This window comes from Triturus cristatus, chromosome 5_1 (assembly GCF_964204655.1).
Source record: "Triturus cristatus chromosome 5_1, aTriCri1.1, whole genome shotgun sequence".
Classification (NCBI taxonomy): Eukaryota; Metazoa; Chordata; class Amphibia; order Caudata; family Salamandridae; genus Triturus; species Triturus cristatus.
In genome coordinates, this window is record NC_140587.1 from 429,167,425 (window position 1) to 429,192,856 (window position 25,432).

A 25,432-nucleotide genomic window follows, 5' to 3' on the forward strand; every position below is an offset into this window, starting at 1 on the left:
GATGTTAATGTCAATAAAAAAAAATTCTCATGTAGCCCCAGGCTATTTAGCCATCAAAAGGTTTTTATATTTTTCCTGTCTCCATTTGAGGCCTCCTGTCATGTTGTTAGTGTTTTGAAAACACTTTTAGTTTCTGGCTACAGACGGATGGCACACTAAAGAGGCTCATACCGGTGTCCCAGAGCATAACCTGGATGTGCACATTGTGTGATTGACACTATTATGACACAGCTGTTTTCTTTACCTCTGCATCATCAGGTCTACTGTATGTATTACTGCAATGGTATTGCCAATGCAGGTTTTCTGTTGCTGTGAAATACTTTCCTTCTGTGCTCACGTGAGTGAGTCCTGGATACTTGGTCCGCACCATGGGTTTCCGTTGAGGATTCTTGTGATACTAACGCTTGGAATTCTTTGCTTACTTTAGAGCCAATTGTTAGGTCAACTAGAACCTATGCAAACAAGGTCTTAATGATTTCTAATCTGAAATCCATGTACTTTAACATAGCGTGTTCCTTGGCTTTTACATTAAATGGTCAGGGTCCTTTTATTTCATGTCTGGGAATGTTTGGATTGAATGCAGCTAGTTAACCTGTGCCAATGGTTTGGAGAAGACCTAGATGACAGACAAGAGTGGGGCTAATCCGCAGATATCTGTTCTGACATTAAGGATAGACCTTAAGTAGCAATTTGTCCATAAAGAAACTTAACTATTCTGTAGAAAGGAACAGAAGGAATAAATGCAGATTTCAGTCTGCTTCCACTTATTGCTGAAGATACTTAATGAACCAGTTTTCCAGTCTTGTGTGCGGACAATCTTCGGTTTTGGTGGTCTACTTCAGTGGAGCTAGATATATGTTGAAATCCTCCATGTTCCTCAAACTCTTCTTTTTCACCACCAAGACTGTGCAAAATCTTACCAATTACCAAAATATGGCAAAAATGGGGTCTAATATTTTGAGAATATGCTGTGCGGCATTGTGAGCTCCATGTCAACAATACCATGAGTCGCACTGATTTCACAAATTGTGCATGCCCAACACAAAAACAAGATGCTTTTTCAAGCCTTAATCTGAAATAACATAGCATCTTTCTTTAAATAAAAATAAAAAAAAGCTATGTTAAAAATTATTACTCTGCTACCGGTTATTAATTTTGATGACTGTGGGAGGGTGAAATTCATATTAAGTGTAAATTCAAAACAGTGATCTTCAACTCAAATAGTACTAACAGCAGGCACATTAACCAACTGAGCAATCTTATAACAATCTGAATTGTGGATACCAAGCCAGAAGATGCTAACATACAAACTGCAAAGAAAACAGTCTGCGGAAAAAGAAAACAATTTGGGCATGACCAGATAGGCAAAGGAGCAACATTTTTACGGTATCTACATACTTGATCCAGACCATTCATCATCAATTCGAGGTTGATTACAGCTTAAATCCCACTGACCATCAGGGGCATTTGCCTGAGGAACTGGTTCACTTGTAGACCCTTAAAAAATAAAATACAATAAATATTTACTATGAACAGTTTTCACAATTAAATTATGCAAAAATGCTCTAATTCCCTTGCATTACAAACAAGGTTCACATTATTGACAATAGCAATTACTGTGCATTCGGCAACATGCATTGTAGTAAGCAAAAAAAAAGGTCCACACGCAGGCACATCACACACTATTCCGCTCCCCTTAAGGCCGCTTCATATCGATAACTATAATCTATTCAAGGATAAAGTATTTCTATGGAAAGCACAGCATAGAGAAAAGGGCAGCATACTAAAAACCTTAAGGATTGTGAGAACCAAGTTGACTTGAGTAACCAAAGTTAATTACACTAAGGTCACACCCTGCAACCACAGCCCACTACGTAGCCAAACTTCATACTGTTTAGCCTCTGGGGGAAGGTGAACAGATTGTGCACAGACTACACTGAAACCACAGTCTGGTAATAAGAGGCATAGGCCATGCCAGGCAGACTTGTGCTCAAAGGTACTGGCCACAGTTCCATTTCCTTAAACTACACAGTGTCTCCACATGCTTCTGAGAATTGACCAAAGCTGTGTCTAGCGGGCTCTGTTGGTGGGTAAATGAGAGAGAGAAGGTATAGTAATGCATATAAATAAAAAAGGTTGTCAGTTTCAAGTAAAAGCTAAGGTCTGGTATGTATCTGAATCAGACAAGAGTCAACGGTTCATTTAAGCCAGGTAAAAGTACCAGTCTATGCACCATAAAAGCGAGCTTTACTTCTCTTTTAAAGGAACCCAAGGAATCTGACAATGTAAGTGTTCTTTTTTTTTATGGCTAGTCAATCTGACATTTAAATAGATGTTCTCCATCAAATGTCTTACCTAGTAGGCAATGCTGTACTTCAGGGAGGAAAGGAAAGATAGAGCACAACACTGGCATCTTAAGGAGACATGCCATTTGCTTGAACCCTTTGGTCAAGAGCCATGTTAACCAGTACTGTAGCTGCTTTCTCAACTTTTCAGGATGGATTTTGCTACGTGTTTCTTATCTACTAGTTGAAGGTCAAAGAACTGAGCCATGCCAGCTTACATGTGCCCATGACGGCAAAAGCATTAGCAGTGTTGATGACTGATGCTGTACGTGTGGACAATCTCCTGACAAATTTGACAATTTTTTGGTCTTATCATTCTGGAGAGCCGTGCAGGGCGAGGCAAGTTTCCATGAGAGGCATCATGCTGTCTTCATAACCACAGTCTTTCCGCGGATGGCTTAATAAGCATGCAGGAATATTATCAGGTGCCTATATATTTTTGTCCAGAGGCACCATGGCACAGACCGGTACTAGTACTTACATTTTTATTCATACCTACTAAATGAAATCAATGATAGGTACCACCTTAATATAGTTTCTAGGTCCCTTCTTATGGCAATTGAAATCTTTGAGGCCCGCTTCACCAGAACATAAAAACGAGCATTGTCATCTAATGGTAAGTCTGCACGCGTTGGCTCGGATGTGGTCAGTGAAATGTATTCTTCCCACTCCGGAGGCTGATGTTGAGATTTTCTGGCAGTCATCTTCACTCTGATCATCAGATGTATTGGTTGCAAGCCGAGGTGGTGGTTTAGAAGGTTGTAGTACTATTCGTAGAACATGTATGGCACTTGGTCTAGGTTGTGACAGATAGTTGACCTGCAGAATCATAAGGTGGAAAGCTGGTGTAGAACTCTATTTCATGCAACTAACTAGATTCGCTGGGACCTTGATCATAGACAGGTTGCCATACTGATACTCCTGCTGTTCTGTGGGCCCTTTTCACTCGTATACCTCCTCATCCTCAATTTACTCCTGACACTTGAAAGAATTGAGTAGCTGTTCCAAAAATGGATCCTCATCCTACAACTATCCTTTGATGTAGAACAGTTTCTTGGGTGGGCAAGGCAAGACCTTGTTTGGGGATGCATTTCACATTATTAGAGGTGTCAACAGCACAACCATTGGTTTTGTAGCTGGTTTGGTATAGCAACCCGATGGTGTGAACAGAACTACCAAGGGTCCAGAAGATGATGGATTACAAGCCAGCCCAGCGAAGCAACAGTGAATCCTCAACAGTGTCGGTGGTCGTAGGTGATTTAGTTGATGGTGTCATCATTAACTATGTCTTGGAAGAGTTTGCTTGCAAAAGGAACCACAGAAGGCACTTTTTATGGCCTATCTGGCTGCTTACAGACTATTTGGTGGCCTTATTGGGCAGTTCACCATATATAGAATGGTCTAATTTTCCAGAACTTGCCTCCTCTGATTTTTTGATTTTTTATGTCCCCTGGATGCTTAAGGGTTTTACCTCCCCAGCGAAAATTCCTCACCCCACGTAGTGCCCTCCGAAGCCTTCTCACCCTGGAGCCACCGGAGTAGGCAACACTCATGCTCGTTTTAGTAGAAAAAGTATGGCAAATCTTGCTATATTTGGTCACAAATGATAGATGCAATCTTCATGAGGGTCATCAGCATAATGTTTACTCTTGCCACAATAGGTACAGGGTCTGGTACAGCAGTAGGAAGCTAGCTCTGTAAAGGATATTGCCACTATGTGTTAATACCGTGCACAGGGTCCAGGGGTTTCCCTAAAGTGTATAGGGCTCAATGTAGCCCCCCCCCCCCCACACACACACACACAAAAGAGGATGAAACTAACTTTCCCCTGGAGAGTCTTCATATTCTAAATGGAAGAACATGGAAAGGCTATCTGCATTGGCAGGTCTGTGTTCCACTGTAACGTCCATTCCATGTAGGGAGATGGACCACATAACCAGTTTGGGATTTGCATCTGTTGTAACAACCTGATTGGTTCCTAGCTCAGATAGACCACAAGCCTAACAGATATGGCCTCAACATCTTCTGGGACCAGACCACATCAAAGGCTTCCCTCTCTATGGCACTTCAACACTGTTCTCTAGGGAATAGTCTTCGACTTATAAGAGCAACAGGTTGGTCATGTCCCTCTTATTTGCGCTAGGACTGCACCTATCCCATGCTCAGAGGCATCTGTTTGCACAATGAACTTCTAGGTATAGCCTGGGGCTTTTAGGACTGGGGCAGAGCACATTGAATCCTTTAGTGTGTCAAAAGCATCTTGAAAGCTCACTGTTCCAAGTTACTTTCTTTGGCATCCTTTTGGATGCAAGTTCTGTGAGGGGAGTCATAATGGACCCATTGTCCTTCACAGACCTCCTTTGGTACCCAGTCCAGCCAAGGAATGCCCTGACTTGTGTCTGGGTTGTGTGAGCTACCGAGTCCAGAATGGTCTGGATCTTGGGTGGGAGTGGCTTTACTTGGCCTTCACCTACCAGATGATCTAAGTACACAACCTTTCCCTGCCCTTTCTGGCACGTACTTGCCTTGATAATGAGGCCTACACTTCTCAGAGCCTCAAGGACCTTGCCAAGGTGACCAGGTGATCCTGCCAGGTGGAGCTGTAGAGAGCTGGAAGGTGGCAGGGGCATTCTTTAGTACAAAGGGGTATCACAGTAAACTGGAAGTGCCCATTTGGGGTGGAGAATGCAGATTTGTCTTTTGCTCTAGGGGTTAGACCTATCTGCCAGACCCATCTTGGGGATTGCTGGAGAGGAGATCAGGGAGAGGTCCACTCTGTTTCCTGTCCCTCATCTGTGACCATGAGCATGGTCATGTCAGCTCTGTCATAATAGGGCTTGAGGTGGTTGACATGTATCCTCTCTTATGAACTGCCAAGTTCTACCAGATACGTGACCGCCCCCCTTTCTTTTCAAGGACAGGTTAGGGCACACACCGCTTGTCTTGAAGGGCCCTAGGGGCCACAGACTCCTACACCCATACCTTCTGTCCTGATTTCAATTCTGCCAGACCAGCCTTTTGGTCATACCATTGCTTTTGCAGCTCGAGGGTGACCTGAAGGTTTTGGCTTACATTCTCCATGTACTCCGCCATCCTGGAGCGAAGGCTAAGCACAAAGCCATTTATGTCTTGTTTGGTTCTTTGAGAGGTTTCTCCCAACCTTCTCTAACAAGACTTGGAGGACCTCTAACAGGTTGCCCAAACAGAAGTTCAGAGGCTGAAAACCTCACTCCCTTCTGTGGCACTCTTCTGTAGGCAAAAAGCAGACATGCAAGTAGGTCATCCCATCTCAGTTTTTCAGGGAGCCCACCAATCATGCCTTCCGATGTCTGGTTGAATCTCTTCACCAGGCTATTAGTTTGTGGATGGTAAGGTATTGTGAATCTGTAGTTCACTCCATGTTCATCCCAGATGTGTTTAAATATGAAGTACTTCTGTCTGATACTACCATCTTTGGAAACCTAACTCTAGTAAAGAAACCAAGGAGGGCCTTAGCCACTGATGGAGCAGTAGTGGTCCTTGGGGAATAGCTTTAGGATACCTGGTGGAATGATCCACTACCACCAGAAAATATCTGTTCCCTGAGGCAGTTTGAGGCTCAAGGGGGCTAATATTGCTGACCCCTTCCCTTTCAAATGGCATCCGAACCACTGGAAGTGGAATTAAGTGGGCCTTTCAGTGGCTTCCTGCCTTGCCACTGGTTTACCTGGTGACATAGGACTGACAAACCTCCTTCACCTTCTGTGACATACCTGTTCAGCAGCAGTGATTTACCAATCTACTCCAATTTTTATCCTGGCTAAAGTGACCAGCTAAGGGGATATCATTGGCCAAAGTGATGAGAAACTTTAAACCTCTGGAGGTACTACCCCTTTTGTGTTTGCACCAGGTTTAGGGTCTCTGGCCTCTTGGTATAGGAGCCCATCCTCTCAACAGACCCTGTGAGTGCCACGGATATCACCCTTTTCCTGTGCAGCAGCTTGCTGCCTCAGGCTTTCAAGAGTGGGACTGGTTTCTTGTTTCTGGCTTAGATCCATTCTAGAGGGTTACCCTGGCACAAGTGATCTGCCTGGTAAGGCCCAGGATCAGTTCCTTATGAGAATAAGTCCTCTTCCTAGCAAGAGGGGTTTTGGCCTGGAATCTGTTAAGAAGCTGGTCCCCAGTCTTCTTGCCCTTTCACCTGGAAGGCTGGTCCATTCTTTCAGGATCCAGCACCTTTTTTTCACCCAGAGCTGTGCTCTGTGCTCTGGTTGTAACACACCCCCATCCTGAGAGACCTATCATGCTGGCATGAGTCCTCAATTCGACTTCATCACAAGGGGAAGCCTCAAAATCATTTCCAAGCAATCTACAGGGACATTTGGGGAAACTACTTACCTTTGTCCAACTACTCCCCCCAGTCCAAAGTGGCCATAGCCATTGGATGGACTGTGGGGATACTGCTAGCATTGGTGACTGGATAGGACCTTCCAATCAGGTATTGATGTGAGTGAACATGCTGCTGGGTCACCATGGTGACACTAGCCCCAGAATCCCTCAAGTCCTCTATTCTGGGCCCATTAATATTGGGGAACTGCCTGTATTAATTAATATTTTCTGATCAGGCTGCAAAGACTAAGTTTACCTCTCCCTCAAAGACTAATGTTGCCTCAGTGGGGCTACTGACGTGGTCAGGCCACACCTGGGAACCCATCTGGATGTTAACTGCAGGTGGACTGGAGACATTTTGTTTTACAGCTAAGATCTCCAGTTCGGTTGCTCTACAATCATGACACCAAGCCTTGTTGGGATCCCAGTTCTTCCCCAGGTACCAGCCCTTAGACTGTGTAGAGACTCTGGGCCCGGCCTCCTGAGCTGGTTTTTGGGGGCCTGTAGTAGACTCTTGGTTGTTTTTAGGGTTACCCTCTTTCCCTTAGGGTGGCTTTCTGGCCTCTTTCTTTTGGTCTCCCACACCAGTGTTAGTTTTGGTGACCCTTGTTTTGACCCAGTGGTCTGCCTTCTTCCCTAATTCTTGAGGAGAAAGTGGACCTAGGTCTACCAGGAATGGATGTAGTTTCTCTTGGTGACAATTACTTAAAAGGTGCTCCTTCATAACCCAATTATACAGCCCTTCATAATCATGTACATTGTTTACACTCAACCAACCTCCCAGCGTTTTCACCGAGTAATCTACCCAGGATTGGCCTTGGGTTTTCTTGGCCTTCACATACTTGATCCTATATTCCTCAGTGCTAAATCTAAAGCCCTCAATCAGGGTACCCTTTATGTGGTCATAAGAGTTAGTATCTTTTTAATTGAGTGTCGGGAGTCTATCCCTGCGCTTTCCTGAGAACATTACCCACAGGATAGCACTCCATAGTTTCCTATGGACCGGTCTACTAAGGCTCTCTCATAAGCAATGAGCTCCTTAGTGGCATCTCCTTCAAAATATTTAGGGACAATCTCTATGGGAATTTTGGAGTCTGTAGAATCTGCCTCCCTATTTATTATTCTGCTGCCACCAGAGATGGATTTGAGGCCCATCTCAGCTCTTTCTTTTTCTATGGCTAGGAATTTAGCTTCTAGAGCTATCCTCTATGCCAGTTTCTGAAGATCTGCAGCTTCAATGTCGGTTTTATCTGGTACACTACCGAAGTGTTGCTATCTGAGGGGATAGTGATGGAGTCAGCAACCTCCCCATCTACCTCCTTTACATCTTTCCCAGGGGGGGGGGGCTATTTGCCAGGGCCTTGTCATTCTTTTGGTGGCTGAAGACTGGATGTGTAAGTGCTTTACTTATGTTGAAAAGTTTCTAAGTGTTGATTTTTCAAAGTGAAGAGTATTTTTTATTAAAAACGCAACACTTCAGCAAATTATCACCAAGGTAACTTCACAATAGCAAATGCTGTAGGTCAGTAGGAGAAAAACTGTGAGAAATAGTTTTGGAGTAGAGTACTACACAACACTTTCCTTCAACCACATATAACTTAGCTTTTGAGAGAGTGGAGATCAGTTTAGAGGATGTAGCCTTACGGCTAGAGCAGTCGACCTCGAAGCTGGGGAGCAGCGTTCGAGTCTCGGCAGGAACACAACATCCTGTGATTCTGGGAAAATCACCTAATCTCTAGTAAAAATGAATGTGTCCATCTGTAACGAAACTGGTGCTCATGTAAAGCTCTCGGATATCTACGTGTCAAGTTCGCGCTATATGAAACTAAGAAGAAACAAAACAGTTATTTCTAATGATGTGAAAGGGCTACTAAATCAAATTTCAGTATATTAGCCAAAATGAGATGGTATGGAACTATAGGGTTAGATTGATGTTTTTAGAATGCAGACATTTTTGCTCTTCCTGCAATTCTCTATTGCCCTGAGGTCTAGAATATGATTGTACTCCACTCCTTTCTTTCAAACCAGAAAATAAAAGAAGTAACCTCAATTTCCTTTAGAAGATGTGAAAGAGGGGGCTCTTTCACATCTTCTCTGTTCAGAAAGTGTTGACTTCCAATCAAAGCAACTTTATTTTTTTTCTAATGGATTACCACTTTAAATGCTCTAAGGTGATTTTTGTGGAACACATGACTCCTAAGTTTAGGAAGCTGGCTCTGTATATACTACACCAAAGTGAGGGATAGTGTGCACAGAGTACAGTGGAGCCCCAAAGTTAGGCAGAGGTAAAGTTAGATAGCACCTCACTCTCCATTTGTGGTAGCGTGGTCGAGCAGTAAGGCAGTATCAGAGGACAGTGTTAAGCATTTGTAGTACACACTCAACCAGCAAATTAATTCACACATCTCTAAGATGCCCTCTGTGGGGATTTTTCATTAAATCCCACACTGGCATCAGAGTGGGTTTAATGTGCTGAGAAGTTGGATACCAAACTTCTCAGTTTTCAGTGTGGCCATTATTGTGCTGTGGAATTCATAATGACAAACTCCCAGTACCATATACTCTTAATAGCAGCACTGCACTTACAATGGCTAAGAATTGACATAGACACTATAGGGGCACAGGGCTCAAGCACCTGTACCGTGACCACTGGTATAGTGCACCCAGCTAGAGGGGCGACTGACCTATGCCAGAGCAGTGGGTTGCAGGCATGGCACATAGAGATGTGTGCCATGTCGACTATTCACTTTGTTCTGCACCAAAACACACAGCCTGCAAAGGCAGTGTGTGAGTGTAATGGTACAGGACCTCTAAGGGTGGCACAATAAGTGCTGCAGCCCTTATAGGCCTTCTCTGGTCACAGTGCCATGGGTACCTGAGGTACCATTTACCAGGGGCTGACCTGTGGCCAGAGATGACAATTGGCTTTAGGCTGCAATGCAGTTTTAGGGAAAGAACATAGGCCGTTTGTACCCGATTAGCAGGAGCCCAGGGCACACTCAGTCAAAGTACATCAGCAATTCAGGAAAAAGTGGGGGCAACCATGCAGAAAGAGGGCACTTTCTCACACAACAGGCAGCAAATGATGTCACAAACTCAAAGACTGAACTCAGACCAATTTGTTTGTATCAAAAAAATATTATTTTGTTATTTTATTTCTAGAACCAAGCCAAGCCTGATGCAGGTAAGTAAAATACTACTTTGCAAGCTTTTATACAGTGAACTACAGTTGGATGCAGGCTCAAATGCAGTAGCTGATTTACAGGTAAGTTCGAAATTGCTTTTCAGTTAGGATTAGGTACTTACCTGTAATCCTAGTTCTCATCCAGGGGTATACTCAGTCATAATCTAGGAATAATCCCCGCCCACGTGCGGGATCCAAGAGCATATAGAAAATACATATATATGCATATGTGAAAACATACATGCAGCCTAAAATGTTTCAAACATGGCAAAAATGCTGAAATTACATAGGTTTGCATTGTAGTACCCCTAACCCATAAGGAAAAAAAAGTAAGCACTAAACAATTGTCATACAATAATGCTTTATTGCCATAAAGCAAACTTGTAATTGCAGGCATTTGCCTGTAGGCTGCAGCAGAGTACTAAGAAACAAAGAAAACGGACACCTTGCCTTTAAGGCATTAGAGTAGGGGTACCGTGCCTTTAAGACCTGCATGAGACCCCTTGCTCCCATGATGCACCACAGGTGGCTGTTAGGACAGTTCTTTTTGACAGTTCATATGCACCTGAGTAGATCTGCAATCAAACAATAACTTGAAGAGAAGGCTCGTCCGGGGAGGTGGGTGGGTCGCTTAGGACTTTGATGAGTATACCCCTGCATGAGAACTAGGATTACAGGTAAGTAACTAATCCTTCTCATCCAGGGGATACTCATCAATAGTCATAATCTATGAATAGAGTAGCAAGCCCATACCAAAGTCTCGCGGATGAGCAACAGAGCATATAGAACATGAAGTAACATCACATTCAAACAGCAGTTATGCAAACAAATTCCTCAAAGAGGCCTGCCCCACCTGGGCATCAGCCTGTGCATCTGAATCTAGGCAGTAATGGCGTGTAAGGAGTAGTTTCTTTTCTGTAACTCCAGCTCTGTAGTAGTGGTATCTCTGTTATAGTCATAATCTAGTGAATAGTCCCGCCCATGTGCGCGGACCCCGGAGCAATAAAAATAATCTCTTAAATTGTCAAGTCATGCAGACCTGCATCCACACTTCAGACAGAATTTCAAAGACAGAAAATGCAGCCTATATCCACAGGCTACACTGTCCAGTACTTCAACTAGAAAGAATTCCACCAACAACCACTAACAGCACTGCCTGTCCAGCTTTTCCCATAGAGAAAGAAACCTGCCTCTTCCAGCAAAAGCCTCTGGAATGATAGAGAGGAAGGAATGGACAGACAAGTCCCATAGGCTGCCATTATGTGGCTCAGAACAGGATACTGTGCCTTTAAGAAAACTTTCCAGAACTTTTCTAGTATCCCAGAATGCACAGCAGGCCCCTTTTACTTTCAGTTCTTTTTGAAGGCGTAGCATGCCAGACCTGTAGCATTCCTTATATTAACATTCATCTCTCCACCGGGGAGGAGGGCGGGCGCTTATGACTATAACAGAGATACCCCTACTACAGAACTGGAGTTACAGAAAAGAGACTACTCCTTCTGTAGTAGGGGATCTCTGTGTATAGTCATCATCTAGTGAATAGAATGGCAAGCCCATCCCCACACAAAAACGGCAGTGGAGAAGATTACACAATAATACCACTACTGTGCGAACAAATTTCGCAGCGAAGCCTGCCCAACCTGAGCATCTGCCCTGGCATCCGCGTCCAGACAGTAATGCGCAGCAAAGGTATGGACCGACTTCCAAGTGGCCGCCTTGCAGATTTCTGCAATCGGAACATTACGCAGCAAAGCAGTCGCGGCAGCTTTGCCCCTGGTGGAATGAGCCTTAGGTTTACCCCCTAAGGTCTTATTAGCCTTTTGGTAACACAGCTGTATACAGGACACAATCCACCGAGAGATGGACTGTTTGGAGGTAGCAAGACCGGTCCTGACTGATCCATAATTGATAAACAATTGGTCTGACCTACGAATATCTTTGGTCTTATCAAGATAAAACTTCAACACCCTCCTCACGTCCAGGGAATGTAGAGACCTTTCCGCTGGAGAAGAAGGATTCTGAAAAAACGTAGGTAAAGTTATGGTCTGGTTGACATGAAAATCAGATATAACCTTAGGAAGAAATTTAGGGTGAGTACGCATAACAACCTTAGCAGCATGAAATACAGTATAAGGTTCTCGGCAACACAACGCCTGAAGTTCACTCACCCTGCGGGCCGATGTAATGGCCACTAGGAACGCCGCCTTCCAGGACAGGTGCTGCAACGAAGCCTTGTGAAGAGGTTCAAAAGGCTCCTTCATCAATCTGGACAGCACCACATTCAATTCCCAGGAAGGCGAGGGAAGTCTGACCGGAGGGAACGCCTTCTTCAAGCCTTCCAAAAAATCCTTGACCACAGGGATCTGAAAGAAGGAAGTCTGCGAAGGGCATTTCCTGTAAGCAGTCAAAGCAGCGAGATGAACCTTAATGGAGTGGAAATTAAGGCCAGACTGTGCCAAATGTAAAAGATATGCAAGGATGACATCTTCCTTACATGTTGTCGGGTCAAAGTTCTTGGATTTGCACCAGATGCAGAATCTCTTCCACTTGTAAGCATAGGAAGTCCTAGTGGAAGGACGTTTAGCCTCCTTCAGTATGCCCATACAATCTTCTGGTAGATTCAAATGGCCATATTGCACTATCTCAGGAGCCATGCCGCCAAACTCAAGGACGAGAGAGGTTGGGATGCACCATCCGCCCCCCGAACTTCGTGAGAAGGTCCGGCCTGCACGGCAGCCGCATGTGAGGAAGAAGAGACCGGTGAAGCAGATCCGTGAACCACCACTGCCTGGGCCATTCCGGGGCAATCAGGATCATCCGCGCCCTGGACTTTGACAGCTGGATGAGCACTGCCGGAATCAGGGGAATGGGTGGAAAAGCGTACAGAAAACTGTTCGACCAGTCGATCCATAGCGCATTCCCCAGCGTCCCCTTCTGGTAGTACCTGGATGCGAAGTCTCGGCATTTGCTGTTTTCGGCGGTGGCGAACAGATCTACGTCTGGAGTCCCCCACCCTGCGAAGACTTCTCCTAGTACCTCGTCGTTTATGACCCATTCGTGGTTCTCCTGAAGCAGCCTGCTCAGCGCGTCCGCCTGAACATTCTGCACACCTGGCAGATGCGTGGCCGTGATCATCAATCCGCAGGCCAGAAGCCAGCGCCAGATCGCCTGCGACAGAGTGCGCGATCGCGACCCCCCTTGCTTGTTGAGGTAATACATCGTGGTTGTATTGTCCGTCTGTATCAGCAACGAGGTGGTCTGGAGAGGACGGGTGAAAGGCCTTCAACGCCAGGTACACTGCTCTGAGTTCCAGGAAATTGATGTGGTACGTCGACTCCAACGGGGACCACTTTCCTTGTATCTGTAAGTCTCCGGAGTGCGCCCCCCAACCTTGGAGAGACGCATCCGTCACGATAGTCGTCTCGGGAATGTCCTTGTGGAAGGGAACCCCTCTGAGGAGATTCTCCGCCGAACACCACTATTTCAGAGACTGAAGAGCATGTAGAGACAGCCGGATCTTGTCGTCCCAAGAACCTGTTCTCTGATCCCATTGATCCTCCAAGCACTCCTGCAGTGGTCGCATGTGCAGCCGTGCGTGCGGCGTGAGGAAGATACAGGAAGCCATCGACCCCAGCAGCGAAGACACCTTCCTCACTGTCGCCGATGGAGCGGCCATGAGGTCCTGAGCCTTCCGAAGGAGCGATAACCGTCTCTCCTCCGAAGGAGACACGCTTGCTGACCGCGTATCGATGGAGGCCCCCCCAAGTACTGTATGCACTGGACCGGAGTCGGGACAGATTTGGACACGTTGACGTGTAACCCCAGCTTGTTCAAGAGAACGCACGTCCTCCGGAAGTGCGCCTGCGCTTCCGAAAAAGATGAGGCCTTGATCAACCAGTCGTCCAGGTACGGGTAGACAAACACCTTGTTCCTTCGTAGGTGCGCCGCTACCACTGCCATGCACTTCGAGAAGGTCCTTGGGGCAGACTTTAGCCCGAATGGCAGTACTGTGTATTGATAATGATTGGCGCCGACTTGGAACCGCAGGAACTTCCTGTGTTTCCGTGCAATGGGCACATGGAAGTACGCATCTTGTAGGTCTCCCTGTTGCAGCTGAGGGTAAATCTGATGCAACGACAGCATGCAAAACTTTTCTCTGCGAATCCATTTGTTTGCTTGCCGCAAATCCAGAATGGGCCTTAACTCGTTCTTGTCCTTCTTGCGAACCAGGAAGAAACGAGAGTACAAACCTCTTCCCCTTTGAGACAGAGGTACGTCTTCCACCGCCTTTTTCCTTAACAGGATGTCTGCCTCCGCCTGGAGCTCCCGCAGTTGATACCGCGAGCTTACCGGCGGAATCGCTGGAGGCGGCCTGATGAATCGAAGACTGTATCCATTGCAAACCATATTCAGCACCCACTTGTCCTGAGTAATTTTTCTCCACTCTGCCGGACAAAATTGAATGCTTCCCCCCACTGGAGTGGGTAACGGTTGCAGGGGAAGTAAATGCTCAGGGCCGCGACCCGGCCGGGCCCTTGGTAGCCGGAGCGGACTGCTGGCCCCCTCTACCCTTCTGGCGCTTCTGGAAGGGTTTACGGAACTGCTGCTGCTGGTGCTGCTGCTGTCCCTAGGCCTGCCCACGCCCTCTGCCCGCAGACCCGAACCGTCTCTGGAAGGGGCGTTTCTTCTTTTCTGGCTTCTCCAAGCCGACAGCCGTCAGGGTCTCCGCCTCCGTCTTCATGCGGGCCATCTAGTCGTCCGCATGCTGCCGGAACAGGGTTTCCCCCGAGAAGGGCAGATTGGCCACTCTCTGCTGAGCCTCCGGCTTGAGCGAGGTAAGGCGAAGCCACGCGTGCCGCCGTTGGTGGACTCCATGACAGTACCCATGCGCCGCCAGCAGGGACACATCCGCTGCCGCACTGATCACCTGATTGGAGACTAGCATCCCCTCGCGCAAAGTCTCCAAGAAGTCTTCCCTCTTGTCACGAGGCAGCAGCTCCGCATACTGCTGGAGAGACTCCCACAGGGCCCGGTCGTAACGCCCCCACAGGGCCCCGGCACTTGCCGCCTTCATGGTGGTGGCAGCCGTACCACAGACCTTCCTGCCCGCCGAATCCAGCCAGCGGCTTTCCTTGTCGGGCGGAACTGTCGATGAGGGGGTGGTAGCATGCTGCTTCCTCGCCGCCGTCACAATGACTGAATCCGGCTTAGGGTCCGTCCTCAAAAAGGTCGGGTCCGAGTCCGGAGCCCGATACTTCTTCATAAGCCGGGAGGGGGCGGATTTCGTCACTGCCGGAGTGAGGAACAACTCCATAGCTGGCTCCACCAGTCCCGGCACGAGCAGCAGCAGGGGGCGAGACAGGTGCTTCTTTTGTGCAGCGTCTCGAATATCACGGACGTCGTAGGTGTCGGTACCGTCACCGTGATTCCCAACTTGGCTGCACCTCTCAGCAGCACCTCCTGGAAGGAGACCAGATCGTCAACCGGCGACACCCTCGTCCCAGGTGAGTCCGACAGCGTCGGCGAGAAGTCCCTGGCCGATGATAGAGTGCGCGATCTGGACCTCCTGTGGCGCCGTCTCGATGTGGAGGACGAACGCCCACGGCTCCGCGATTCTCCTCTCTGTCCGGAGCGGGAGCGCGATCTTCTTGGCTTCGGTCTATCCGCCTTCGACGTCGGCCGCCGCCTCCTCGACGGCGGCCGCCGCCTCCTCGACGGCGGCCGCCGCCTCCTCGACGGCGGCCGCCGCCTCCTCGACGGCGAACGCCTCCTCGACGGCGAACGCCTCCTCGACGGCGACCTCCCCTCGACAGTGAGCGCCGACGCCGGGCCTGATCTCGACGTCGAAGCCTCGACGGAGACGTAGATGGCGTCGAAGCCGATGATGCCGAAGTCGTCGACGGCGGTCCGATCAGCTCCCTCGACGTCGAACGTCGACGTCGCTTCTCCCCAGAGCCCTGGGGGGACGGTGAACACACCGTTGTCATCCCTCTCGACGCCTTAGTCGACGTCATCGACGCCGGTGGAGAGTGGGGGCGTTTGCCGGTCTTCCTGCCCCTGGGGAGCCCCCCAGAGGCCTCCGCATGGGCAGAATCAGCCCCTCCTGACCCACCTTGTGCCTTCAGCCCTCTAGGACTTGGAGCCTGATCTTCATTCTTTCCCTCAGGGTCCTGGCTGAGAACGAGTGGCATATATCACACTCTTCAGGCACATGGGATTGGGGAAGGCAGCCTATACACACCTTGTGTGGATCTGACTTAGCCTTCTTTCTGTCGCACTCTGGGCACTTGTCGAACAAGCCAGGCATGTTGACAGCACCAGAACACTAAACACTTGAAAAATTGACAAAAACACCAATAAACCATTGAAAAGGGAGAGCTCAATGCTCCAGGGTCCTGCTAGCAGGAGCCGGAAAAAAGAACTGAAAGTAAAAGGGACCTGCTGTGCATTCTGGGATACTGGAAAAGTTCTGGAAAGTTTTCTTAAAGGCACAGTATCCTGTTCTGAGCCACATAATGGCAGCCTATGGGGCTTGTCTGTCCATTCCTTCCTCTCTATCATTCCAGAGGCTTTTGCTGGAAGAGGCAGGTTTCTTTCTCCATGGGAAAAGCTGGACAGGCAGTGCTGTTAGTGGTTGTTGGTGGAATTCTTTCTAGTTGAAGTACTGGACAGTGTAGCCTGTGGATATAGGCTGCATTATCGGTCTTTGAAATTCTCTGTGAAGTGTGGATGCAGGTCTGCATGACTTGACAACTTAAGAGATTATTTTTATTGCTCCGGGGTCCGCACACATGGGCGTGACTATTCACTAGATTATGACTATACACAGAGATCCCCTACTACAGAATGTTATGTATCTAGCGCCATGTAGCCGCCTTGCAAATCTCAGATATAGGAACGTTGCGAAGGAGAGCTGTAGTAGAAGCTTTCCCTCTGGTAGAGTGTGCTCGTGGTCTGCCCTGCAGAACCTTGTTGGCTAGTTGGTAAGACAAGGCTATACAGGAGACGATCCATCTAGAAATAGATCATTTGGAAGCAGCCAGCCCGGTATTTGTTGAACCATAATTTACAAAGAGCCGGTCAGACTTCCTAAGTGAAAGGGTTTTATCAAGGTAAAACTTCAATATCCTCCAGAGGTCTAGAGAATGTAAAGCTCTCTAGGGGAGTGGTTGGCTGAGGAAATAAAGTGGGCAACGTGATAATCTGATTGATGTGAAAATCCGAGACCACCTTGGACAGGAAACTCGGATGAGTCCGCAGCACCACTCTATTGGCGTGGAAAACAGTGTAAGGCTCCTTGCAGCATAGGGCCTGAATCTCACTTACCCTGCGGGCTGAAGTGATGGCTACTAAGAAAGCAGCCTTCCAGGTCAAATGCTGCAAAGATGGCCTTATGAATAGGCTCAAAAGGAGCACCCATCAATATGGTGAGGACAATGTTAAGCTCCCAGGGAGGTGAAGGGGACCTCACTGGTGGAAACACTTTAAGCCCCTCTAGGAAATCTTTGACCACAGGAAGTTGAAAGAATGAGGTCTGGGTAGAAGACTTTCTATAAGCTGTGATAGCAGCTAAGTGGACCCTGATGGAGGGGTACTTCAGGCCTGCCCTTGGCAAGTGCAGTAAGTATGGAAGAATCACTTGCTCTTGACCTTGAGTCGGATCAAGAGTGTTGTCCCTACACCAAAGGTAAAATCTCTTCCACTTGAAACCATAAGACTTTCTAGTGGAGGGCCTCTTTGCTTCTCTAAGAATGTCCATACAGTCAGCCGAAAGGTCTCGATGTCCGTACTGGATGACTTCAGGAGCCATGCAGTCAACTGGAGGGAGGGGAGGTTGGGATGAAACACTCTTCCCTCGTTCTTGGTCAGTAAGTCCGGGCAGCAGGGCAGCCTCCGGTGTGGAACCTCTGACAGTTGGAGGAGATCCGGGTACCACCACTAGCGTGGCCACTCTGGCGCTATGAGGATCATTCTGGTGTTGGTCCTGTAGAACTTCTGTATGACAGCCGGGATTAGAGGGAGCGGAGGAAAAGCGTACAGCAATGTCTGCGACCAGCTGATCAAAAGTGCATTCCCCTGTGATCTCTGCTGGGGGAATCTGGACGCAAAGACGGGGCATTTAGTGTTTGCCGCGTCTGCGAACAGATCGATGTCCGGCACTCCCCATTGCCGGAAGACCTCCTGAGCGATGTCTTCGTTGAGCACCCCGTCGTGAGCTTCTATGAAGTCTCTGCTGAGGCCGTCTGCCTGCACGTTCAGGGTTCCTGGAAGGTGGACTGGGACGATTGAGAGACCTCTCGCCAGCAGCCACTGCCAAATGGATTGGGCTTCCATAGACAGGACTCGTGACCTGGTGCCTCCTTGCTTGTTCAGATAGAACATAGTTGTTGTGTTGTCTGTATGTGAATGTGGCTGGATTGAAGAGACGGATACAGGGATTTGAGTGCCAGATGGACAGCCCGTAGCTCCAAGAAGTTGATGTGATAACTTCTATCTATGTCGGACCAGAGACCTTGTACCTGAAGCGAGCCCATATGAGCACCCCAGCCTTGCATTGAGGCATCTGTGACCACTGTCTGTGTTGGAGGCGTCTGATGAAAAGGGACCCCTTGCAGCAGGTGAGAACGTTTCATCCACCATCTGATTGAGTCCCTGGCAGCTTGGTGGAGAGAGACACGATCTTCCCAGCGACCTGACCTCTGAGACCATTGATCTTCGAGTGCTTGTTGTAGAGGCCGCATGTGAAGGCGTGCATTGGGTACAATGTAGATGCACGAGGCTATCGACCCCAGTAGTGGACACTTGCCTGGCTGTGGGAAGTGCAGTGTCGAGAAGAGTGTGGCACTTGAGAAGCATTGATGACAACCTCTCCTCCGAAGGACACACGCCTGCCTCTGCGGAGTCCAGGGAGGCACCCAGATAGTGTATCCGTTGAGTAGGGTTGAGGACCGACTTCTTTTAGTTGACTTGCAACCCCAAGGAATGCAGCAGGTTGAGGCAGTATGAGAGATGGCTCTGGAGTAGCACAGGTGTGGAGCTTTTCAGGAGCCAGTCGTCTAGGTAAGGATAGACGAAGATCTTCCACCTGCGGAGGAAGGCAGCCACCACCGCCATGCACTTGGAGAATATCCGTGGGGCGGATTTGAGGCCGAACGGAAGCACTCTATACTGGTAGTGGTGACGAGAGACCTGAAACCTGAGGAATTTGCGATGTTTCACTGAGACAGGAATGTGGAAGTAGGCGACCTGCAGGTCGATGGCACACATCCAGTCTCCCTGGTGAAGGTGCGGAAAGATTTGATGCAGGGCTAGCATTCTGAATTTTTCCTTTCCGATAAACCTGTTCAGCAGGAGCAGGTCGAGGATAGGTCTGTACTCTTTGGCTACTCCTCGCTTTTGGACTAGGAAGTAGCGGGAGTATACCCCCTGGTTTCTTTGGAGAGGTGGGACTTCCTCTATGGCCCTCTTGGATGGGATGATAGATACTTCGTCCTGTAAAAGCAGACTTTGAAGTTGAGGAAGGCGCTTCAATTGCGGGGGCACTTGCAGAAGGGGAAACTTGAACCCTAGCAAGTAACCATGCTGCACAATATTCAGCACCCATTTGTCTCTTGTTATGGTTTCCCACTCTTCCAGGTGAAAAACTATACTTCCTCCTACCGGAGTGGCGAACAGGTGCGGAGGAAGCAATGCCTCACTGTTTGGAAGGCTGCTTAGTGGTAGACTGTTGCTACTTGGTGTTCCCTCTTCCTTCTGCCACGACCCCTCTGCTGGAATTGGGGCCTCTGCTGGTTCTGGGAGGACCATTGAGGGGTTTGAACCCTCTGCTGGAAGGAAAGTTTGTCGCCCTGACAAAAGCGCTTCCGGTATTCTTTGCGCTTCTCCAGACCTTCAGCCTTGACAGTATCCAGCTCGGTCTTCATTTTATTCATTTCCTCATCGGCATGAGTCCCGAACAAGGAGGAACCATTAAATGGAAGATTTAGAATCTTTTTCGATGCATCAGGAATGAGGCCTGTGAGGCGCAGCCAGGCTGAGCGCCGTGAACAGACGCCATGGGAGTAACCATGAGCGGCGAGATCTGAAGCGTCCGCTGCCGCACTTATGATTTGATTGGCTACTAGCCCACCTTCCAGTAGAATTTTGCTGAAGTCCTGCCGGTCTTCTTTGGGGAGCTTCTCGGTGAACATTGAGAGGGAGTCCCAAAGAGGCCTGTCATATCGCCCGAGACGGGCTGAGGCACTTGCAATCTTCATGGAAGAAGCCGACGTATTGCACATTTTCCTGCCATAGGAGTCCATCTGCTTACTGTCCTTCTCTGGGGGGACAGAAGATGACACAGACGCTGAGTGAGACCTCATGGCTGCCACCACAATGACGGAGTCCGCTGGTGGATCAGCGCTGAGAAATAAGGGATCCTCGGCAGGGGCCTTATACTTTTTGGCAATCCAGGATGGTACAGAGCCCACCGTAGCAGAGGTGAGGAATGTGGCCATAGCTGGTTCCAAGAGTCCTGGCACCAAAGGAAGCAGCGGTCTAGGAGCTGTAAGGTGTTGAAGATGATCGATGTGGGAACTACAGGGGTATGCAAAGTGATGTTCAGTTTCTGCGCACCCCTACCCAGGACATCTGAGAAGGTCGTGATGTAATCGATGGGAGACGCCCGCAATGGAGGAGTCGAGGAGAAGGTCGGAGAATAGTCCCGGACCAAGGACCCCGTGGAGGAAGACCATGTGGCCGATCTTGTGCATCTACTCTTATGGGGACGGTCGTGATGAGAGCTGCGACGACCCCTGGACCTGGATCGGTGCCTAGAAGGTGATCTTGGTCTCCTGGGGGGAGACTGACGGCCCCTGGACTGTGATCGGTGCATGGAAGGCGATATTGGTCTTCTAAGAGGAGACTTGCTTCTCTGAGGAGAGATCCTAGAAGGCGAGTAAGTGCGAGAGTAGTCTGAGCCCGGACTCCTGCAGTCACCTGTCCCAACACCTTCCAGCCAGCGAGGCGACAGACCGTACTTCTCTCCAGCTTTAGGAGATTTCTCCGGTGAAATTTGCACAATATGCAGTCCTGGGGATGAGGATTGGTCCCCAGATGACATCTCCTCTGTGGTCTCTGTACTTCTGTTCCTCGACGTTAAATGCCTCGACGTCGAAGTCTGCGTCACCATCGGCGTTGATCGAGGAGATCTGCTATGGGAACGCCGTCCCGCTCTCGACGGTGGTCTCGACGTCGATCGCCTATGTGGAGACCTTGACGTCGACTTTCGCCGTCGGCCTGGTGATCTTGACGTCGATCTCCCATGACACCAAGTCGGCGTCGATCTTCTTGACGTCGAGTGTTGGGACTTCGACGAAGCTCTCGACGTCGACAAGCCCACTTGCGGCGAGATGTTCGCCGTCGTGACTCTCTACACCGACCCCCTCGAGGGTGGCGGAGTGTGTCTCGACGTCGACGGAAGCCTCAACGTCGACTTTTCAGGTCTGTCAGGACCCACAGCCTTCGAGCCCGAAGTGCTGTGCCTCAACACCGACTTACTTGCATGCGGCGGAGAATCTTGACGTCGAGATGGTGATTCGTCCCTCGACGCTGAAGAGTGTCTGGGTCTCTTCGACGGCAAATCTCCTGTTACCTTCTTCTTTGTGGACTCAGGAGAGGTGGTATGTCACCGTTTATGGTGTTGTTTGCTTGAAGAAGGTGGTTTGAAGACTCCATGGTCACCTCCATGATGGCTTCTGTCCTTCTCCAGCTGGGCATGAAGTTTTATGCGCTCTCTGTCACGCAGAGTCCGCCTGGAAAATTTCTGGCAGTGGGGACACTGGTCAGGATTGTGTGAGGATGGAAGACATACAATACACACAGTGTGGATCTGCCAGTGCCATCTTATTGCCACAGGAAGGACATTTCCTGAATAAGGCAGGCATTCGGACTGGAAAAAATTAGAGATAGACCAAAAAACCAGTAGAATAAGCCTTAATGAGTCAGAAAATGTCGACTTTTCTGAGAAAATATCAAATAAATCACTTTCAGTAAAAAAACTGAAGAGCTCAAGCTCCAGGATCCTCATAGAAGGAGCCGGAAAAAAGAACTGACCTAACTGCCACCTGTGGTGCATCATGGGAGCAAGGGGTCTCCTGCAGGTCTTAAAGGCACGGAACCCCTACTCTTAATGCCTTAAAGGCAAGGTGTCACTTTTCTTTGTTTTAGTACTTTGCTGCAGCCTACAGGCAAATACCTGCAATTACAAGTTTGCTTTATGGCAAAGCATTATTATATGACAATGGTTTAGTGCTTCCTTTTTTCCTTATGGGTACTACATTGCAAACCTATGTAATTTACACATACATATATACATATATACACACACACACACACACACACACACATATATATATATATATATATACACACACATATACATACACATACATTCACTAAAAGAAACATAGGTTTCAGGGGCGTTATAGTTAGCTGGACATTTCCCTTGTACAAAACCCTAGAAATTCCCCCGTTATAGTTAGTTCAGCTAACTATAACTCACGCCCCCGCAATGCACTGCTGATGACGTCACATTTTACATCACTAATGACATGGTCAGTGACATCACTGATGACATCAACTAGTGAGTGTGTTTCTGAAAAGTTTAAATATGTTTAATATATATAGGGAAAGGCCTATGGAATAATGAGTGGGTGTATGAATGGATGATTTTGTAGGTGCGTGACTGACTCTATAATTGAGTCATTAAACGTATCTTATTGCAGACTAGTAACTAAACTGTGTGAATATCTATCGGTCTGTCTGTTGATGTATAAGTGGCTGCATGGTTTTGTGAATAGCTATAGGAGTGTCTATATGGGTTATTGATTGGTTGTCTGAGTAGCTGTATGGGTGCCTGAGTGTTTGTGTGGGTGGGGTGTGTGTGACTGTGCATAGATGTGTGAATGGGTGATTTTATGGGTGCATGGTTTTAAGAGTGCATCTGTAATGGACTGTATGGTTGGGTGAGTGTATGTATGGGTGTGTTAGTGATTGAATGTATATCTCAGTGGTACATGTGTGAGTAACTACATATGTGAAAGGCAGTATATATGTGTGTAAGAGTATATAACTGGCTATATGTGTGTGTGATTGTGAGAGTGGCTGTATGGATGAGTGTGTGCTTGTATCAGTAATTGTATAAGAGCGTAAGAATGTGGTACTATTTTTAGTAAGTGAACTTGTGTGTGTATAATTGTATAGGTGAGTAAATGGGAGTTTGATTAATTATTTGCATGACTGACTACGTGTGTGAGTACCTCTATGGTTGATTAGCGGTGTGTGAGGGATTATATAGGTGTATAAATGCATATGATAGTCCTGTACTAAGTGACTAAGTATAAGTGACTGTACAGGTGAGTGAGTGGATGCGTGTAGACCTAATAGTCAATGAGTGGGTATGTAGTTATTGGTATTGGAGTATCTATGGTTTTGAGAATGGCCGTCTGAAACTTTGAGTCGGTGTATCAAAGGTTATATTAGGGTGTGAGAAGATGCACTAATTTATCACATGGATGATGTCATCAGTGATGTCATCAGTGATGTCACTGACCATGTTATCAGTGATGTAATATGTGACTTCATCAGCAGTGCATTGCGGGGGCGCGAGTTATAGTTAGCTGAACTAACTATAACAGGGGGATTTCTAGGGTTTTGTACGAGGGAAATGTCCAGCTAACTATAACGCCCCTGAAACCTATGGTTTTTTCAGTGAATTTCAAAGGTTTTTTAAGTGCCAATTCCTAATTATAACGTGCATGAAATCTATGTTTTTTTCAGTGAATTTCAAAGGTTTTTTAAATGCTAATTCTTATCTAGAACTTATCTCTAAAGCTATGATGTTGAATGATTTTCATTGGATTTCTAAATTTTTCTATTTCAGTGTGTCAATTCCTTTAATTATGTTTTTTTAAATACTTTATCACCATTTTTTTAACTTATTTTTTCAATTAATACTTTTAAAAATTAAAAAAATATATATATTTTTTTAATTGTAAAAAAAGTAAACATTTTTTAAAATATTTTTTAAACTACATTTTCAAAACTTTATTTTATATATTTTTTTCCATTTCTTTTGGATTCGCGCACCCTATGCGCACCGTTCTCGATCCCTGCGCGAAAGCATCCGCATCCTGTGTGCGTTGGGTACGTATTTTCGTGCCCCATTGCTATGCGACCGGTACGCGACTCCAAGTCTATACGCGACACGTACGAAGCACGTTACGTGACGCTTCCACGATACGTCACATGCGGGATGTTTAATTCCCCAAAATTGCAATTTTTTTCCCTTGGAGTCGCGCACCCAACGCGTTAGGAACCGCGCACCCTACGCAAGAGAAATAGTTAGGATGCGCGACTCCTAATTTTACCGTAAAAAAAATAAATAGCCTCATCACTAATTGTTATTATCCCCGGGGACCCCATTCCCCGGGGCTTATAAAAAAAACGTTGGGGACCGTGGGGGGAGCCCCAACGCCCCCACGGTCCCAGCCGGCTGCCAGCGTCCTTCGGGAGCCGGCATTGCTTTTCCACATGGGGAGCTGCTGACATGCAGCTCCCCGTGTGGAAAAGCAATATCGTTAGGATTTTGAAAGAGAGCAGGTTTCCCTGCTCTCTCTTTCAAAATCCTAACGAAGTTTGCTATGGGAGGGCGGGAGACTCCCGCCCTCTCATAGCAAACAGTGTCCTTGGGGTGGGCATCCCAGGACACTTTAGGAGCCGGCCCTGGGGGGTGGCGGTCCCGAAGGCCCTCGAGGGCTCCAGGAGGGGGCCACGCAGCCCCCCTCCCCCATTAATTTTTTGAAAAATTTTGCCCCCGGGATTTGGCCCACCAGGGGGCTAATTATTAATGAAGTGCAGAAGCCCGCGCTTCGGGGTTTTTTTTCCCCCCCCGGCCGGATCCGCGCACCCTGCGCGCAATTTGCCATATACAAAAAAAAAAAAAAAAAGGGGGGGCCCTTCTGGGGCCCCCTTAGCAACACTAGAGGGTCAGAGTATTTCTACCCTGCCCCCTTTACATCTTTCACACACTAATTTCCCTTACTTAATCAGCCTCGCTTCTACAGAGGCACAAAATGGCTGCCAACAGTTCCTGGTTTCGAATGTAGACAGACACTTGACAGCCAATTAGCATTCAGCGCGTGATCGGGAGGGTGTGTGCTCGGTTCGCAGAGGGTGCGCATAGGGTGCGCGAATCCTCCGAGGCCATAGATATATCTATCTTTTTTAGTCTAATTTTCTCAGGAACTACTGAACGGATTTACACCATTTATGCAAAAGGCACGAGTCTGAACTGAGGACTACCTCTTTGCCAAATTTGGTGTAATTCCGTTCAGCAGTTCGGGCTGTAGCTGCATCAACAGGTCCTATGGGAAATTGCATGGGGGAAACGACCTCTGATGACGTCAGATATTACATCACTGATGACATATGTGTCTTTCTGAAAAAAAAATATTTGTAATATATGTATAGCTAAAAATTAATGGAAGAAGACATG

At 47.7% G+C, this 25,432-nt stretch overlaps 1 protein-coding gene across 1 annotated transcript in view; it reads right to left on the reverse strand.

The window, feature by feature from the left end:
* Nucleotides 1-25,432, reverse strand: part of MTDH (metadherin) — a 381,806-nt gene that overhangs the window by 196,595 nt on the left and 159,779 nt on the right. Inside the window, exon 7 of the mRNA XM_085605211.1 lies at nt 1,399-1,497. Within this exon, the coding sequence (XP_085461337.1) occupies nt 1,399-1,497 (99 nt within the window). The remainder of the gene's footprint in view (nt 1-1,398; nt 1,498-25,432) is intronic.